Source organism: Mus pahari, chromosome 3 (assembly GCF_900095145.1).
Source record: "Mus pahari chromosome 3, PAHARI_EIJ_v1.1, whole genome shotgun sequence".
NCBI classification, from domain to species: Eukaryota; Metazoa; Chordata; class Mammalia; order Rodentia; family Muridae; genus Mus; species Mus pahari.
Window position 1 is genome coordinate 19,075,768 of NC_034592.1, and position 18,444 is coordinate 19,094,211.

The 18,444-nt window shown below is 55.6% G+C and overlaps 2 protein-coding genes across 2 annotated transcripts in view; both read right to left on the reverse strand.

Moving 5' to 3' along the window:
• Window positions 1-4,705: 4,705 nt before the first annotated feature.
• Window positions 4,706-5,583, reverse strand: Qrfp (pyroglutamylated RFamide peptide). The gene has a single exon (XM_021195177.1). The coding sequence runs from the start codon at window positions 5,462-5,464 to the stop codon at window positions 4,844-4,846; it is 621 nt and encodes a 206-aa protein (XP_021050836.1). The 5' UTR covers window positions 5,465-5,583; the 3' UTR covers window positions 4,706-4,843.
• A 3,929-nt stretch (window positions 5,584-9,512) lies between these two features.
• Window positions 9,513-18,444, reverse strand: part of Fibcd1 (fibrinogen C domain containing 1) — a 32,176-nt gene continuing 23,244 nt past the window's right edge. Inside the window, exons 5-7 of the mRNA XM_021194537.1 lie at window positions 17,801-17,897; window positions 13,338-13,517; window positions 9,513-12,909 (exon numbers count right to left, since the gene is read on the reverse strand). Coding sequence (XP_021050196.1) covers window positions 12,650-12,909; window positions 13,338-13,517; window positions 17,801-17,897 — 537 coding nt within the window. The 3' untranslated portion in view covers window positions 9,513-12,649. The remainder of the gene's footprint in view (window positions 12,910-13,337; window positions 13,518-17,800; window positions 17,898-18,444) is intronic.

An 18,444-nucleotide genomic window follows, 5' to 3' on the forward strand; every position in this document is an offset into this window, starting at 1 on the left:
GACTGCTTGGTCTGTGATTCATCCCTGCAAGCCCTCATGTCCCAGCCCGAGTGTCCTGAGCATATAGTTGCCAGCTGCCCAGCTCTTGGCAGCCTCACAGCAGATGGTAATGTCCTGTGTCAGGCCTGGAGTAGGAGCAGCTAAGCACCTGAGATTCTTGCTAGCAGAGTGAGTCCCTCCCCGGCATGCCTCTTCCTTCAGCCACCCAGTGCTCTCTCACGTGTGGCTTCAGGTGCCAGCTGTAGGCTTTAGTGGACAGTGAACAAGGCTGGAGCTCAGGCAAGGATGCCAGGGCCACAGGCTGGGGTGCCCTGCCATTCCAACAACTTGACACACAGAAGCTCTGCCTCCCCTGGCTGGCATGTGTCACACATGTTGAAGTGGGTCGGAGTTGTCCAGTGAATCTAGACACTGGCCCTCCTGCAGGTCTTCTGCAGCCAGTAGTGTCGTCCTTGAGTGGCTGTCTAACGGAGCAGCAGGAGGTTCCAGGGATGGCCACCACAGCTACCTCTTGTGCTTTTGTGTGTGACATGGGCCTGAGAGAGCTCCCCATGGCCTCAGGCAAGTACCATTTGCCTGTTTTCTCTATTTCTTGTAAGGCCACAGGGGTGGGACCTGTCACCTCGGCCCAAGCATAAAATACTCCCTGTCTCCCAAATAAGGTCCTGATGTGTCATTGGATACTTATTTCTGTGGCTGCCTTTCTTGTCAGATATGATGGTGCCCCCAAAGGCAGGTGGCCTGGCCTACAGAGCAAGTTCCAGGGCAGTCAGGGCTACACAGAGAGAAACCCTGGCCTCCTTAGATCATAGTCACTCCCTAGAATCGTATAGCTGTGGGTTGCCCAGAGCAACACACCCTCCCCGCACATGCCTACCCTGAGGGGCCAGTGAGGTGGCTCAGTGCACAAAGCACCAGCTGCCAGGCTAATGGTTTAGTTCAATCTCTGGGACCCATATGTAGAAGAGAACCAGCTACCGCAAGTTGTCCTCCGACCTCCACGTGTACACTGTGGCGCGTGTGTATGCACACCCGATCATGTACACAGAGGAAAGCAGAAGTGATGGCAATGTCTGCCCTGTGTCACCCCGTGGAGCTTGGCACTGCCCAGAGGTCTGGTGCTGTCCATTCTCAAAGAGGTGAAACCACTTAGTGGCTTAACCAGGGTGTTTGTAGACATGCAGATAGTCACACCCTGCCCAGCAGGAACAAGCGCCCTCCAGACCGGCCCGACCACACAAGGGGAACCAAGTTCTCTGGGCAAGTTTCTCTCTCTCCCCCCTCCCCCTCTCTCTCCCCCTCCTTCCTCCCCCCCCACCTCTGTACATCATGGAGGGGGGGTCACCAGTATATTTTTTGAGAGATAGATTCTCATTGAGCCCGAAACTCACCCATTGGCTAGGCTAACTGGCCAGTGAGCTCCAGGAATCTAGTGATCTGCACTTCCACCACTCCCATCTAACCCCACCCACCCTCAGCTGGGATGACAGCCGGTGCTGTGGAGCTGAACTCAGCTCCTCGGCGCTTACATGGCAAGCTCTTTACAGAGTTATGTCCTCAGCCCCCTGGGAAGTCATTTCTAAGTCTGGTCTTACACAGATGACGTTAAGTGACCAGGAAACAAACTGCCCAGCCCCACCTCATCTGCCTTCATCCCTGTTAGTCACTTAGCCTCTTGCCTGGGCCTCTGCTCTAGCTAATGTCAATTCTGCCATCAAGACACCTGTGGGATTCCATCCCCAGGGACTTTGGGACTTGTGCCTATAGACCATGAGCTCAGGATGACCAGGAACTTATCAAGATTTGGGGCTGTGGATCTCCTGTGGTGTCTTTGGTACTGGAGCAAGTAAGGATGGGCAGCTAGCTGTCCTGGGCCTTTTTTTTTTTTTTTTTTCTTCCTTAAGCATTTCATTACTATTTTAAATTGGGCAGACCTTTTCTATCTTAGCAGCTAATAACCTGTAGGTGTACGGGGAAGATTTGCCTCTTTCTTTCTTCCTTCCTTCCTTCCTTTCTTTTTTTCTTTGAGGCAGGGACTCATTAGTCCAGGCTGGCCTCCATCTCACCATGGAACCAAAGCTGGCCTTGAACTTCTGACCCTCCAGCTTTGGCCTCCTGAGGATGAGGGATTACAGGACTGCACCACTATCCCCGCCTCTTGCTTGTGTCTTGAATAAATCCAGGGAGGAGATACAGCCGGCTCTGATTGAGAGCAGGAGATGCCAGGCCAGCCGGGTGAGCAACCTGGAGCTGAGTCTACCTCAGGGTGGTTGTTTCTCAGGGCCTCCCCTTGCCCAGTCTGGAGAAAAGTGATTTTTCTCATTCCCAAGAGGACAGTAGAGGGCCTAGACCCTGCCAGAGCGTGGGAAACTTGGGGGCAGGGGGTTAAAGAGGGAGCTTAGCGCCATGTAGGCGAGCTGGTTTAGCAGATCAATGCTTTAGCAGTCTGACTGTTCTGATTTTCAGGGCTATTGAGCTCCAATGTACAAGCAAACTGGAAAAAATAGCTTTGTTGGTTTTCTTTTAATGATTAAAGGTAATGACAGCAGATGCATTCCTTTGAAGGCCTCCCCCTTCATCTCAGCCCTCTCCATTGAGGTTAATCTAATCCTGCTAAATTAAGAATCTGCCAGGCTCAGGGTGAGGCTCAGTGCTAGGGCACTTGCCTAGCATGCACGAGGGCCTAAGCTGGAACCTCAGCACCACAAAAGAAGACAACTCAAAATGAGCCCTACCCCCCAGAGTGAGCAAGGGTGTGCAGCCTTTCTGCCCTGGCTTGTGGTCTCCTCTGTCTCATGTGTATGAATGAGCCAGGGTACTGCCCCACAGAAGCAGGGTGGGCATCTCTGGCTAGTGAGGGAGCTGGGGGAAACCACAGCTACCTCTCCGTGTCCACAGATGACCCGTGTTCTCAGGACTGTCTTCAAAGACACTGTTTCAAGGGAGTGTGACAGTGCCCATGATGTCCACACTAGAGGAGAGCAGTAGCATTCCTTTGCTGGACACACCCTCCGTCACATCTTCCTGAGATGGTAGGGAAGGCAAAGTGATGTGCCTTAAGGACCCTAGTGTGCTTGTCTTGTCCCTGTGACTGCAGCCCAGGACCCATGTGCAAGGACCCGGGGGAGTCCAGGGTGGCTCTGGGGGAGAGGCAGTGCACCACTGTGTCAGGTGTTTGGCTCTGGCCCCCTCCTCAGCTCACCTCCCAGCCCTGCTTCCCAGTCAACATGGTCCTTTTGTGGCTCTGATCTGTCAACCTTAATGAAGTGGCTTCCTGGCTGCCGAGGATTGAAAGCTGCTACTGAGGATGTAAGTCACTAATAGAATGGAAAACACCAGAATACTGTGAGGTGCCAAGCTGGGCCTGGCCCAGTGTGGTTCTAAAAGGCTAATAAAAATCCACCAATTAATTGTGACAGCTCAATGGAAAATTATTCAATTGTGAACGGGGGCAAGCCGCTGCTCGCAAGGAGGAGGGGAGATGTTGCCATAGAAACATCAATATAAGTTCTCATCTCAGCAGTCACAGTCAGCCCTGGACTGAGCTGCTTCTGACGGCTGTGTGTGACCCGGGATGGGATGTAGAAGACTCAGCAGCCTTTGAAAGGGATGTTCTGCCTGGCCCCAGGCCTGCACACAGCCCAGACCGAGCCAGCCCCCCTACAGACACCTCCCCTCGCCTCCCCCAGGTGGAGATGTCGGGTTGGGTTCTTTTGTTTTTTGCTTTTTCCCCTCACACTCGGTCTGAGAAACGTAGGGAACAGGGAAGCGGAGAGGGAGACAGCCTGTGCCTTCTCTCTCTTCGCCCAGTTGCCAATTAAGGGGCTGCTCAGAGAGGTGTACGGGGTACAGGCAACCTGATTTCCATCTCCCCAAAGTGAAGGCTTCAGGAACTCAAGAAAAGAAGTTTCTGGGGCCCAGAGGACCTGGAAGGAAGAGGCCAGCATCCCATTATGATGCTGCAGTTGTTACAACTTTTATTTCAAAAGATACACATGGCAATTTCTAGTTTGGGTATTTGAAACTCAACCTTGCTTAGCACAAATACAAAAACAAACAAACAAACAAACAAACAAAAAACCCCACTCTTTCAGAGTCCAGTCCCCATGAGGCCCTTAGGTTGGCTAACACTACCATGGACAAGGGGCGATGGGCAGCCAGAGGGGATGCACGGGCCATTCGTGGGCAGCTTGGTGCCACTGCCAGCTTTCTTGCCAGAGGCACCTTGTGCTAATGGGATGGAGAACACACTGACTGTTTTGGGTTTGTTTGTATCTGGGTTATTTTCTTCCCCTTCATTTCTCTACTTTCAGACTCACATTCTATACACAGCGGAGTGCGCTCTTTCACAGCGCCCTTTCAGATGTCAGCTACCAGCGTCCCTTCGGGGACTGTCAGAACTTTGATTTCCCGCTGTAATCTCTCGGTCCACCTACCAACAAATGAACAACAGAGCCAGAGGCCTGTTGTATCCACGGACCCAGCACAGCCTCAGTGCCCTGCCACTGGGGGACGGGGGCTGCTCCAGTCAGACCACTGGGGACAGTCAGAGGCTGAGACAGACAGCAGCCCGAGTCACGGGCTGGGACAAAGACACGTTGTCTTACTGACCAAGACATACTTGGTCCTCCTGTGTGCAGGGTTTCAGGGGTGGGGTGGGGTGGAGGGAGGAGAGTGGATTGTTCATTTTGGGATTTTTTTTTTTTTGAACACCACCCAGATTTCTCACTTTAGCAAAGCTGGAAATGAAAACACGAACACACCTATTCACCACCACTAGTTCACTGTGATACTCTCTCCGGGTCTGGATTCTTGAGGTTGGGGCCGGGACAATAGTAGCTGGTCAGACAGGGCAGAGTGAGTCCACACAGGCCCTCACCGTCCGTCCGAAGCGGAAGCTGAAACCTCCCTTCCTGCGGCTGTAGCTGCTCAGCTCCTCTGCCAGAGTCCCCAGGGGACCGCTGGCCTTCTCTGAGTCAGCGGGCAAGAACCCTGCGGCCTCACTGCTACTGTCCTGCCTCCCTAGACGGAAGCCGGTGTGCTCCCTGCGGGAGGCCTGCTGCTCCTTGGCCACCACAAGCAGGGCCTGAGGATGTGGATTTTGAACCAAGTTGGGGGGGTGTCCCTCAGCCAGCTGGGCCCAGCTCATCCTGGCTCCGATGTCACCGATGTCTGTGGGTCCCCTTCTGTCCAGCAGGGGAAAGCAGGCGCTCAGAGGGAGGAAGAGGGAAAACAAAGGCCTGAAGCCCCTCATCTGAGGAAGGAGAGAGGAAGGGGTTAGTGGCTTGGGAAGCCTGGGGCCAGCATTTGGCCACATGCGATCCCTGGCCCAGGCTTCCCAAGGTCTGGGCAGCCTTTGGAGGGATAGCTGCTGACTGTGCTTAGCCTGGTTCCCTAGCACCCGGTCCACCAGACTGTCGTAGCCACTGTGGGAGCCGGCTGGACCAATTAGTCTGATTCCCATTCACCTGCAGCCAGGGAGCTGCCTGCCTTGCTCAGGACTGGAATACCAGAGCTGCCAGCTGGCTCACAGAGGTACCCAGGCGGCCCTCGGGGCTGTGTGCATTTGGGTTCAATTTTCTATTATAATTATTGACTCTTGGGCCGTAGGCAGAGTGAGAAGCTGCCGTGTTTTCAACTTGACAATGGATAGGTCTAGCAGCTCTGCTGGGGAAACCCCACTGGCTCCCTAACTCAGGAACAAGTTGCTCCTGGGAGGGGGAAATGGGTCTGGTGGCCCTTGTGCAAGCCAGTCACCTATCTGGGGAGGAGCTAGAGGCAAGGCTGGGGACAGCCAGCACCCACTGGGCTCACTGGACAGACAGGCTCTGGACTAAAGATTTCACACATGAATGGGCTTCTCTGTACAGTAAAGTCTGTCTGCAGCAAACGCCGCCCCACCACACAGCTCTGGGCTCTAATGTCAGTGTGGTTTCTCCCTGTGCCAGTCTCTAGGGAAATGATTGCTTCCTGACGACAGCCATCCAGCCCACCAACCCGGGGGCCACCCCCCAGTACCTCAGGCCCTAGGTCCTACAGCTTTATAAAAGAGGGAGCCGAGTTCAAGGCAGCCTCATTACTCTGTGCCCCCATATCTGTCTCATTGTCTCGAGGTTGCCCCCTACACAACCCCTTGGTGGGAACTGTTCCCTTCCCTCACAGAGATATCTGTTTTGCAGTGACCATGGGTGAGCTGAGCCGGGCTGGCTCGTCCTCTGAGGAAGCCCCTGAAGCTGGAATAGAGGGGAGGGGAGGACTTCTTTCCAGAAACAGCTCCCTTGAAAACATTTCAAAGAAGTGAGCGCAGCCAGAAAGCTTCAAAAACAACAACAAAAGCAGCCCTGCTTTCTACCCAAATCCAGCTTGCTAAGCCCCCTGGTCCCCAGGGGCTGGAGTAGCCTCCAGTCTGCTGCTGCTAAAGGGACTTCCTCAGGCTCGGGTGGAGAGGGCCCCCCCCCCCCGAGGGGACAGACAAGCCTCATTCCCTTCTCCCCACGGAAGGGGAATATTCTTTATCCTGGGAGATTAATAATTCCTGGCTGACGTCTAGGGCCGACTGGCTCTGGTGGGACTAAAGCTGAGGATGAAGCTGCGGGTCTCCCACAAACCCGCCCTTCCTGGCGTATGGCTCCTGGTGCTTGCTGTACCCGCCTGCACCCAGCTCACCTGGAGAGCCTGTCCTCCCGTCCCCTGCTGTACTCACTGTGCTGTGGGCTGCTCTAAGAAGGGCAGGTGAGTCCCTGGGCCCCAGTGTCAGGCAGAGCTGCTCAGGTCCCGGTCCAGCAGTCATGGCTCTGGGATATCCTCGCTTTATGAAGCTCCCTGACGTGGTGAGCCCCAGCCTGCCTGATTGCTGTGCATTCCTAGCCCCAGGATTCCTTTGGGGCTGCTGGTGGTGAAGGAAGGGGCACCGTGGGCCACAGGACAAAGAGACAACGCAAACAGGATGTGGTCTGATGAAGAGTGGCGGGCGCTACCCTTGGAGAGCACAGAGCATCATCATGGGTCAACTGCGGGCTCAGACCCTGGATGTTCCCGGTGGAGACATGGAGGCCCACCCTTGAGAAGCCTGATGGTGCGGCCTCGTTTTCCCTCCAGAGATGGTGGGCCTACAGTGGCAGCTTCCTCGCTGCTGAGGGGGCTAGGAGGGTCATGGACACCCAGTCCTTTCTGTAGGCAGATGAGATGCCCTTCCTTAGGAGCCTCGGGAGACATGAAACTGGGCAGGAATTCTTGCTTCTGAGGGGTTCAGGGTTTAGAACTCATGACTAAGCAGGTCCCGCTCGGGCTTCAGCTCCAGCAACACACTCAGTCGGTGCCAACAGAGGTGTCTCTCTCACCATGCGGCCTCATGGCTGGTCTGTACCTGATGTCTGGACATGCCTTTCCAGATTGGCTGCCCATCCGGACATAAAGCCACAGGGCCTGCCCCTCTGAACGGTGGAGTATGATCATACCTACCTCCCCAGTGGCTGTCATGGTGGCCGGGAGATAAGGCATCACGCTAGCTAGGTGTGGACTTGGCAAAGGCGTAGGGCAGGTGATGAGGTCATCAACTCTCACTCTTTCCTACACTGGCACCCTCAGGAAGGACGGGGTTGTCTGTCACTGCCACCCCTAACCACACACCATGGCTTCTCTTCGGCTGAGTCCTTACCGGCCAGCACCACCACAGTGAGTGTGTGTCTGCAGGGGCTATAGACATCTCATCTCCACAGCCCACTCCTTTTACCAGACTCCCTCTGGAAGCTGAGCGCGGGTGCTCTGGCCAAGGTGTGGTCACTGTCTGTTCCAGGGCCACTACTCAGTGCAGTTGTTCTGGTGATGAATGACAATGCCCCACCCACACCCCCAGTCAAGGCCTGGATTCAGCAGCTGCATGGTAGAGTGGGACTCTTCCCATCTTCCTCAGCTCACACTGGGCTCCCACCTGCCGTGCTGTGACTCTGGGACTGGGAGGCCAGCTCAGACAGTTGCTTTAATCAAACGCTTGGCTCTGAGGGCTGGGCAGACTCCCAAAGCGCTTTTCAGGCACACTCCTGGGTTCCTGCCTGCATCTGTCCCTCTGATCCTTGAGCCCCAGCTGGTTTTCAGGCCAGCGTGGAGGCTGGAGTTGAGGGTGTTTCCGATGTCATTCAGCAGGATGGGCCTCGACAAGGCTAGAGGCTCAGCAGAGAAGGAAGCAGTGTTACAGGAGGAATTGGGGAGTGGGGGCAGCTTTCCAGAAGGTTCCAAGGCTCCCTGGGTTGCAGTCCTGAGGGCACAGGGCTCCATGCAGCCTGCCCAAGCTTCCTTACAGCCTGGCTTCTGGAGCCATCCATGTTTCTCATGGTGTGAGGGAAGGCTGGGACTAGATGAGAAAGGGTATATTTGAGACAGCCAGTCTGGTCTGTGCCCTTGCAGGTTCCCGGTTTCATCTGAATGATCCCCCCCCCCCAAAATAGGACCAAGCTTGGAACGCCATATGGCTATGATCTCAGGCAGCCCTGAACCCCTGAAGTTGATATCACAACACTCCTCAAGTCATGAAGAACACACCCTTCTCATAAATGTTTACCACCACTGGGGTCTCCCCTGTCTCCTCACAGAACCCCGGGGGAGATTTCTTCCCTCAATACTACACCCTGTAGATGGCTGGTCCCCAAGCCCCTTGATAGCTCTAGAGAGTTCTGTGAGTCTGGGTTGGTAAGACCCATCCAGTTGGTTCTTGAAGCCACAGCCAGAGCGGTTCATCATGGCCGGGGCTTAGCAGTGTCAGGAAACAGGCTAGCTGGACAAGGCCCCCCCACAGGCGAGTGTGCTCCCACAGAAACAGACACAATCACCTTGGATTTCTGAGGGCCTGGCTCAGGAGTCCTGTTCCTGGCATCTCCATCCTGCACCCTGCACCCCCCACACCCATCCCTCCAGCCCCATGACCCAGAGTGAGCTGCCTAGAGGACAGGACACTGAGAATCTTGGGAAAGAGTCTGAGAACCGGTGTCCTGTGGACATGGCCTCAGGACACTCCCACAGTACAGGAGTGGTGATCTCCCTCCCTGACTGCCTCCATGCCGGGGTAGGGGCGGGGGTTCCGCCCATGTTCTTCCTGCAGTGTGGGACACTCAGTCAACCCTACCTTTCATGGAATAACCTGAGCTTCAAGTTGAAGCATCGATCAGAAAGAAATGACTGTTAATTAGTTCCTCGGAGTGTCGACTCCTCAGAACCCCAGGACTTATCCCCCATAGGGGCAGTTCATCACCACAAAGACATCCATGGGATACACAGAGCCAGGCTAGGTGAGCCCATGAGACCTGGACTCCAGAACACAAGCCCCGCTGGATGCAGCCCATGCGGAAGGCCGGCCTGACCTTGCCCTGCTGCCGGCCTTGCCTGTCTCTCCCTAGCCAGTGACGCCTTGGGAGCGAGCACAAAGCCATCTGGAGAGGAGGGCAGAGTAGTCCCAGGGCACTGGGTACCTGCCTCGCTCTGCTGTGACCTGGAACCACCGCAGGACTGCACGTGAAGGCTGGTGCTGGATCACCACGAGACTTTATTGAAAAGACAAGGGTACACAAGACACCGGGTGCACACAGCCCCAAGTAGCAACTACCCCCACTGTCTGCCCACGGGGTGCTGCCCTGACCCTCGGAGCTGCTCCCAGGCCCAGGGCCCCATTGTATCCACCAGCATGCACATCTGCTCTGCTTGGCACAGCTAGCCTCAGATCGCACCCCCACTCACAACCACTGAGCCTGACCCCCGGCCTCTGGATTTATGGATCCCTGCGGTTGCTGGGCCATCAGAACCTCAAGCAAGCTTCACCAAAGGCAGACGAAGGAATGAGGCTCTGAGAGGTCCCTGGGCACTTTGGGTCCACGTTGCTTCATCACACTTCTGGGTTCCATGAGACTTCTGCTGGCATGTCGCTCCTCAGATCACAGGATTCAGGGCAGCCGTGGGCCTAGCTCGTGCACATCTCCTGCCTCAGGGTCAAGTCATCTTGTGGAAGCTCATGCTGTTGCTCATAGACTTTCTGGTCATCCAAGGCCCTGCTCTCTTTCAGAAGTGCTGATCGGGGGCCAAGACCTGCAGAGACCATGGCCACAGATGCCCGTTCTCCACCTGGAGGCTTGGGGTGACACAAATGAGGGGGCAGGGAAGAGCTGGGAACTGGAGATGACACCCCCACCTACAAACAATAGTGTCCCACACGCATGAGCCACTAATGCCACCGGAGAGGCTCACAGCTCTAACTGGTTACTCACCAGCCCAGGCTTGCAGGGGACCCAAGGCACTGTCTGCTCCCTGCATACTGGCTAGGTGGCCACTGGCACAACCCAGGTGTAGCCAGCTGTGAGGCCTTTGGTGGAATCCACAGAGCCAACCTGGGCTTGGAAAGATTTCTGATGCTTTGCAAAGTAGAGACAGCCACAGTGCCAAGCCCCTAGTGTGGGATATGGAGACTCTGCCCATGAAGGCAAGCAGTGTGGCTCTGCCAGGTGACATCGTAGACTCACCCCCGGTTAGTCATTCCATTGACAAACCAAAGTAGGTCTGGGGTGTCAGGGACCACAGCCTGCTGACATTATCATGTCTTCTTAGTGGACCTGTCCTGCCCCCCCCCAAACTTCCCAGCATTCCTGCTTCCCGTGGTCACTGATCACAGGTGGCAGCCATCTACATAGACATCAGACCAATGAACAAAAGCCTGGGCTGGAGGCTGTGGCCCAGAGTGCAGGAACAGTGCTCCCAGGGACAGTGCTCCCGCCTGCCCTTGGAGGGTGCACACCAGGAAGGTGAAGGACTGTTGACCTGGTCTCTCCCTACTAATCCCTCTCCACTCAGCCAGCGTTTGGCAAAACCATACCCCCTGGAGTACCAGCCTGACCTGGGGAAGAGCTTGGTATCCCTGGGGCAGTGGCTGGGCTGAAGGGCTGTCATTTCCAATGTGACCAGACAGGGATGCATGTCACCCCTCACCTGTCCACCAGCTGCCCTGGCAGGATGAGCTTCAGCTCCTGCATTCTGCAGCCCAGCCCTGGCCCGCAGCCCTCCCGTCCCACACTTGCATGTGTGAATCCGTTGCTTCACTCGACGGAGTTTGTTTGATACCACATCAGAAAGCGCTTGGCACCTCTGAGCAGCGCTTACAGCGGCAGCTGGCGACAGAATCCACTTCAGCATCGCGCTCGGGGGTGGGTAGTGTCTGCCAGGATGTGTTTAGGCTCCCACACACCTCTGCAATGAAGCTAGGTGCCAGGTGTCGGGGACAGAGAGGGGATGGGAGGGGACTTTCCTATGTATCCCTTGTCCCATCAGAACCTTGGCTACTCTACTCATGTCTCTTGCCACCAGCTGGGGACCATAACCAGTCTTGTCCAGCACCTAGGACGGTTTTGACACTCACAGATCCTTGCTGAAGACCCGGGGCCCAGTGTGAGGGACTGAGCAGGTCACACAGTTCGTCGGTGGGTTCAGGCTTTGGTACAAGTCTGGCAGAAAGAAAAGGCATGGGTCTCTGCCTCCAGACAGAGGGGGTCACCACTGCCATCTTACCATCCAGTTCTTTTAAAGCTCCTGTCAGGTTCCCATAAGAGCATCTCAGCTGCCAAGCCGGTAGCTGAGGGCGGGGCTGCAGCCTGCCTTCCTGGGGGAATCACCCATGCAGGTGTTGAGAAGGCCAGACAAGGAAATGTCCAGATGTCCAACCTGCTTGAGGTCTCCTGCCCTCTCCTCCACCCCACCCCACCCCATCCCGTTAGACCCTGATGGCTGTGTCCATGATAGCCAGCAGGGGGCAGTCTCTCTGCAGAGATGGTAGTCTTGGGCCATGCTGAGTGCCAGGGCTGGCTGGCTTCTGAGAAGATCCTAGAGTCAGTCCATGGAGGTTGGCAGAACACAAGAGCCTGGCACAGCCTCACCCCAGGAGGTCCTCCCTGGCTTAGGCCAGTCCCACCCTTGTCCCCGCAGGACCCATGGGTGCTCTGCAGGAGGGCAGGTGGACCTTGTTTGAGGTGGGAAAGAGCAGATGAGCTTTGAAAGCAACCAGAATAGAACCCCCCAGGTCTGCGGAGACCCAGGGAAGGGTGGCCTAAGGGTCTGGTCTCGCTTGGCTTTGGGACTTTGTAGACAGCTGTGCCATGGCCCAGTTGGCCACAAGTGAGCGCTGTGGCAGCTGTCCAGGGTCCTCCGATAAGAGATAGGGTCTCCAGGCCCTGAGGGGATGGGTTAGGGCAGGCAGGTGTCAGAGGAGAAATCTGAACCTTCCACTTTAATCTGATGGAGGAGGCCGGAGGGCTGCCTGCCCCCTATTCTGGATGTTTTTGCCAAGCCAGGAAGAGTGGGAGATGTTGCTGCCTTACCAGGATGCAGCAGACAAAGCACGGGGACCAAAGCCTGGGCAGGTGGGGTTTGGGGTTGCCAGGTGCCAACTCCGCTGGTAGGAACCAAAGATCATGTCGCCTGATAAACAAGGACCTGGTTGGGAAGGGGTGTCACTGGCTCAGGGAGCTGAGTTTCAGGGCTGGCCCTGGGCCATGCCTACTAAAGAACAGGCCAGCCATGCACAGGTGGGCAGAGCATGTTCTTGCAGCAGTGGGCATGGAATGAGATGTGTAGGGACTAGACATAACCAGAGGACACTGGCACTGGGCAGCGGGCCAGTCTAGCGGTCCTCACGGACCGGCCGGATCTTCATCTCCGAGAACTTGAGTGAATACTGCCATCCCGTCCAAGAGGACCACTCGACGCCGTCTGCGTAGGAGGCGTGTGGGCCACGCAGGTACTGGCCGTTGAGGTTGGATGTGTGGCAGTTGCGGTACCACCAGGCTCCCCGGTAGAAGGCGGCACAGTTGTTCTCCGAGTGGTCGCTGTCCCGGTCCTTGGTGGTAAACCTCATGCCACTGTGCTTCAGGAGGGAGTCACCTGCACACGGCATGTACACACGGCGGTGGGCACCTGGCCAGACACCAGGGCAGAAGCATGCACAGGCCCCCGAACCCTGTCCACCCAGCACGTGAGTCTGGGTGTGCAAATGCACACACCACCCCTCAAGCCTGTGCCCAGGCTGTCTCTAACCTCCTCCCAGCTTTCTGACTAGCCCATTCCTTTATCCGAGATGAGCCCAGAGAACTCATCTACAACTTACTGGCCCCACAGAAGCCAACCCCGGAGACCTCCAGGCTCCGGTTCTGGGCTCAGCTCTTCACTCTGTGAAATGGGTAAACCCACCTAGGCTCCATGGCATTGCAGGAGTGAGGACCCGATGGGACTGGTGGCCTAGATCCCTGACCCCAGAGAGCAGAGGGCTTTGACCAGCCAGGCCAGCTCTCCCTGCTGCACTGGAGCCTCACCTGCGGTGCCGGAGTAGTCAGCCACCGTGAGTGGGTAGCCATCCTCCTCGGGGTCCACAGAGAACAAGCCCACACCAAAGCTCCCGTAGTGGGCATAGGCGGTGCCGTTGTCAAAGTCTTCTAGGTCCACGTGAAGCTCGTATGCTGCTTGCGTGGTCAGGGCGTGGATCCGCTTGAGCCCTGAGGGTGGGGGAGGGGAGGAAGATGGATGAAGTCAAGGGATGGGATGGGGGGGGGGGAGATACCCTCCACCCACCCAAACAGGAGCTGGGACAACTGCTAAGTGTGTGCTGCACTGCTCTCTGGGCTACTCCCCTTCTCCCCACAGGAGGGATCTGGGCCGGAAGCTAGAGATTTATTGGCCATGTCTGATTGGTGACGGTGTCCATGTACCTGTCAATCTCAGGAGTCTTCCTCCATCCTCTCCACCTTAGTTTTTGAGGTAGGTTCTCTCGCTGAACCTGGGGCTCACTGATTCAGCTGAGCTGCCTGGCCAGTGGGCCCCAGGGACCCCGTATCTCCGTCTCTACCTCCTCAGCACCAGGACGAGTGGTGCAGGGACACTGAATGACATCGGACGTAGTTTGGGGGTTTTTTGGTTTTGGTTTTGTTTTTTTTAACATGGTATGAGGATCCACAGTGAAGTTGTCTTTATTGATTGAGTCATCTCCGCAGTCCCCCAAATGTATGCATTTTGACGTGACAGCTGGTAGAGAAGGGGTTGGCATTTGCAGTTCAGATGGGTGGCAGCGCAGGTGGCTGAGCCCGGCCTCTGAGCCATCTTGTGGTGTTTTCCATGCCTGTCCTTTATCGGCCTGTGTGCCTTTCTGTTCAGCCTTGGGAAGGTGGCTGGTCTCCCGTGCTGACCCAGGCACTTCCTCCTTCTTAACATTCATCATTCCGGTTCTCCCCGGCTCCTTATGAGTTTCCCACTCAGCCTTGTTTCCCAAACACAACTCTACAGTCACTGTTTGTTGCGACCCCAGTGGGCACAGTGGGACCAGGCATGGCAAGTGCTCAGTAAATACTTCTCAGTTCATAGAGCCAAGGCAGTGCCTGCATCTCCTGCCATCCCCGGGCCTGGTTCTGCACACCCCTGCCATCTACCCCCTTCCTCTCTCCCACTCTCCTGCTCTCTGGCCCTTGGGCCATCCCAGGGTCTCACACAAACAGGGCACTTCCCGGCCATCAGGATCACCTCTTGATTAAGAGGGCATTTAATTAAACGCTTCGCAGGTTCACACGCCTATAGTGTTCCATCAGTCCCTTCCCGCGGGCTAGTATTTGGGTTAACGTGTGCTCGAGAGCTTTGTGGACCCTCCCTGCTCAGCCCCAATATTCTCTGCCAGGCAACCAGCAGGTCACCCCAGGATCCCTGTCTCCCCTTCAGCCCCTCTCAGAGCTGCTGACTCAGTCCAGCCAGAGACCTGGAGGCTGTGGGGTTCGCCCAAGAGCAGGCAATCCCACTGCACCCCGCCTCCCTGCCTGGTCTGTTCCCCCAGGGCTGGTGCTGTCAAGGCTACTCTCCCCTCTCGGGGTGTGGCTTGCACACCTGTGCAGGGCTGATAGATGCTCAGGCAGCAAGTGACAATGACAACAGCCCACACCTGGAAGCCAGGTACCAGCCTAAGCACCTCCTGTATGGTGACCAGTCAGGCAGCACCGCCTGTGACCGATGCCACCGCACTCGACCCAGAACTAGCTGCTGCTGGCCAAGGACGCAGGGAGGTGGGCACAACAATGCTCCACTGTATGGGTGGGAGAAGGAAGGCTCAGAGAGGTGCAGTCACCTGGTCAGATTACACAGCTGCTGGCAAGCAGCAGAGCTGGGATTCGAACCCAGGCAGAAGGGCCCAGACCCCTATTCTTCTCCAGGCCTTAGCTGGGACAGATTGCATTTCCCAGGAACAGCGTATGATGGAGACTGCCCCAGGGGATGCTGGGAGATGCCCCTTTCCATTATTACACCGTCACTGGGATCCAAAGACCTACAGTCAGCATGCCACAGTTGGGGTTAACAGTCCTGGGCTCCGGGCACACCTTTCAGGTACCTTGCCCTGGGGCTGGCTAGATGGCTCAGTGGGTAAAAGTGCTTGCTGCCAAGCCTGACAGCCTAAGTTCAGTCCTCAACATATTGGAGAGAACTAACTTTCCTAAGTTGCCCTCTGATCTCCACACTCACACCATGGCGCATGTGCGTGTGTGTGTGTGTGTGTGTGTGTGTGCACACGCGCGCGTACACACACACACACACAGTAAATGGCAACAAATAAAATTAAATTAAAAACACAAAAAACGAGGGCTGGAGAGATGGCTCAGTGGTTAAGAGCACCCACTGCTCTTCTGAAAGTCCTGAGTTCAAATCCCAGCAACCACATGGTGGCTCACAACCATCTGTAATGGGATCTGATGCCCTCTTCTGGTGTGTCTGAAGAAAGTCACAGTGTACTCATACATAAAATAAATCTTAAACACACACACACACACACACAAGAACAAATAAATGAAATTTAAAAGCGTGGTAAACAGTGCCTGAGGAATGACAGACACCTGAGGTCAACCCCTGGCACACACACTTACACAAACATACATGCCTACCTGCATGCATATCACCCCATGCATACATCCAAAAATTGAAACTTCAGGAAACAAGCAGTAGTGGAAAAAAGCTGAGAGGTAAAATAAAGAAAGCAGACATATGTGATGTCTACCTGTAGCTATTATATATAAAGAGCATCTGTAAGTCAATAGAAACAGAGGAAGCCCTCAATGAGAAGGCAACGGAGGGGCAGGAAAGCAGAGGTGATGCCACAGGGCTCCCGAGGGCCTCCCAGTTGACATTCTTGTCAGGGCTTCTCGTCTGCAGAGCTAATCAAGGCCCTGCTTAAATGCTTCCTCCTCACCGTCTACAGCTGCTGATAGATTTCAATTAAGATGCCAGCAAGCAGTGAGCCGCCAATCCTGCTCTAAGCTTATGGGTGGGGAGTGGGGACAGCGTCTAACAGGCCGCCACCATGTCTTTCTTCACATAACCACCTCAGGTGGGTAAGGAGGAATTTCCCACCCATCCCTGTTTGCAGTCCCTCCTAAAATGTCATCAAAGCATGCCCCATTCCTTCCCGTGGGGCTGCCTGGCCTCCACCCCCAGCATATACGATGAGACTTGTAGCCTCCCTTCTTGAACTTCAGCTTTGTCGTCTGTAGAAGGGGGGTGATGGGGACAGGGCCACCCTCCTGGCTGGTGTGAGGCCCCAGGGGCTGAGGTGTGGCATTTAAATGGCCCCACAATGAACACAACAAACTCTGACCATGGCCCAAATGGTGTGCGGCCTTCCCCTATGAAAAGTCAGGATGGGGTGGACCCTGCCCTCCTGGCCTCTGGACTTACGTCACACCATAGGTCAGGATGCTGATGCCTTACAGGACTTGTCACGGGGCCCGCCTTCCCCCGCCCACAGGTGCAGTGGGAGCCACCTAACACCACCTGGCACCCACACCCAGGGTTCTACGCCTCAGGAGGTACATGAACTGGCCTATCACTGGGGCTCACACTCAGCACCCCCAGCCAGGTCACTGCTAGCCTCGAGGGCGGGGCAATGCCCGGAGTATCCCCAGTCCTCCTGATGCCTGAGAAGGGGTCCCCTCACCCACCATGGCTGGAGTGACCCAGTTCAGGATTCCTAGGCAGTCCCCAACCAGGACAATGCTTCCTGCTTCAGACCTAGAGATACTGAGACAACCCCTCCCTACATCCTGCATGAATCCCGAGACCTGAAGAACAGTTATGTGCCCTGGGGGCAAGTGCCTGTGCCTGCCGAGTTTGGTTTATTATTATTGATGTTGTTATCATATTTGTTTTTGAGACAGGGTCTTAGTATGTTGCACTGTCAGGTCTGGAACTCCTAAGCACACCAGGCTGGATTCAAACTTGTAGCAATCCTCCTGCCTCAGCCTCTCTGGTGCAGGGGTTACAATCATGAACCATCAAGTGTAGCTTTTTGTTTTTTGTTTTTGTTTTTGTTTTTTGTTGTTGTTGTTTTGTGTTTGTGTGTGTGTGTGTGNTTTTTTGTTTTGTTTTGTTTTGTTTTTTCCGAGACAGGGATTAAAGGCATGCGCCGCCACGCCCGGCAGCTTTTTGTTTTCATTTTTCTTGCTGGTCTTGAATGACAGAGTTTAGTCTGGCCTTAAACTATGTAGCCTGGCTGGCCTGGGACTGGGGTCCTCCTGCCCCCTAGGTGCAGTGCGGAGGTACCACACCCAGCTTTCCCTGTCCCACTGAACACTGCATGCTCATGGGACCAGTTATAATGGTCTCCTGTTGGTTCTATTCTCAAGCTCTCCATCACTTGAACCCATAGTTACTCCCACATACCAGCGAATGGCCTCAGAGACGAGAGTGGACTCCAGTTAAGGACAGGCAAGGACTGGGCAGAGGATGGAGTCCCCAGGATGCGGCAGCTTACCCAGCCAGTGCTCCCCTGTGAGCTTGCCGAAGCCCTCCCGATAAGCCTCCCAGCCTCGGAAAAAGTTCACAGAGCCGTCCTCCCGGCGCTGAAAAACCTGCAAGGGCAAAGGAAGCAGAGCATTGGAGCTGAGGCCAAGGAGCCCACACCCTAGACTCCCACCCTTCCTCGGGGCTCCCCGGCCGGCATGGGACACGGGGGTGGGCTGGGGTGGAGACCAGGCCACCCACTTTATCAAAAGCTCCTAGCTCCAGGACCTGGAGCAGACCAGAGTCTCAGAGGCTCCTGGTGACCAGAGACAGGTCTGACTAACCCACCACAGATCCCTGGAATGTTCTCACGAGAGGAGTCGACACAGGCCACAGGCGGGAACCTCAGCTCCCCAGGCCCAGCTGACACAGTGCTTGCAAGCCGTACATGAGCTCTCTGGGTTTTGTCCGCCTGAGCCAGGCATGGTGGCATGGCACTAGGAGATGGAGGCAGGAAGAGCAGAAGATCAAAGTCATCTATGGCTACACTGAAAATCCAAGGGCATGAGCTCCATGAAACACTGTCTCAAATGAAAGAGACAAAGTTAAAAACAGAGCATGGGAAGGAGGAGGAGAGAGGGAGAGGGGGGAGGGAGGGGAAGAGAGGGGAGGTGG

Bases quoted from the DNA above. Each gene is read 5' to 3' on its own strand.
- Qrfp (XM_021195177.1), bottom strand. From the start codon at position 5,464: ATGGGAATCAGACTAATTGGTCCAGCCGGCTCCCACAGTGGCTACGAC.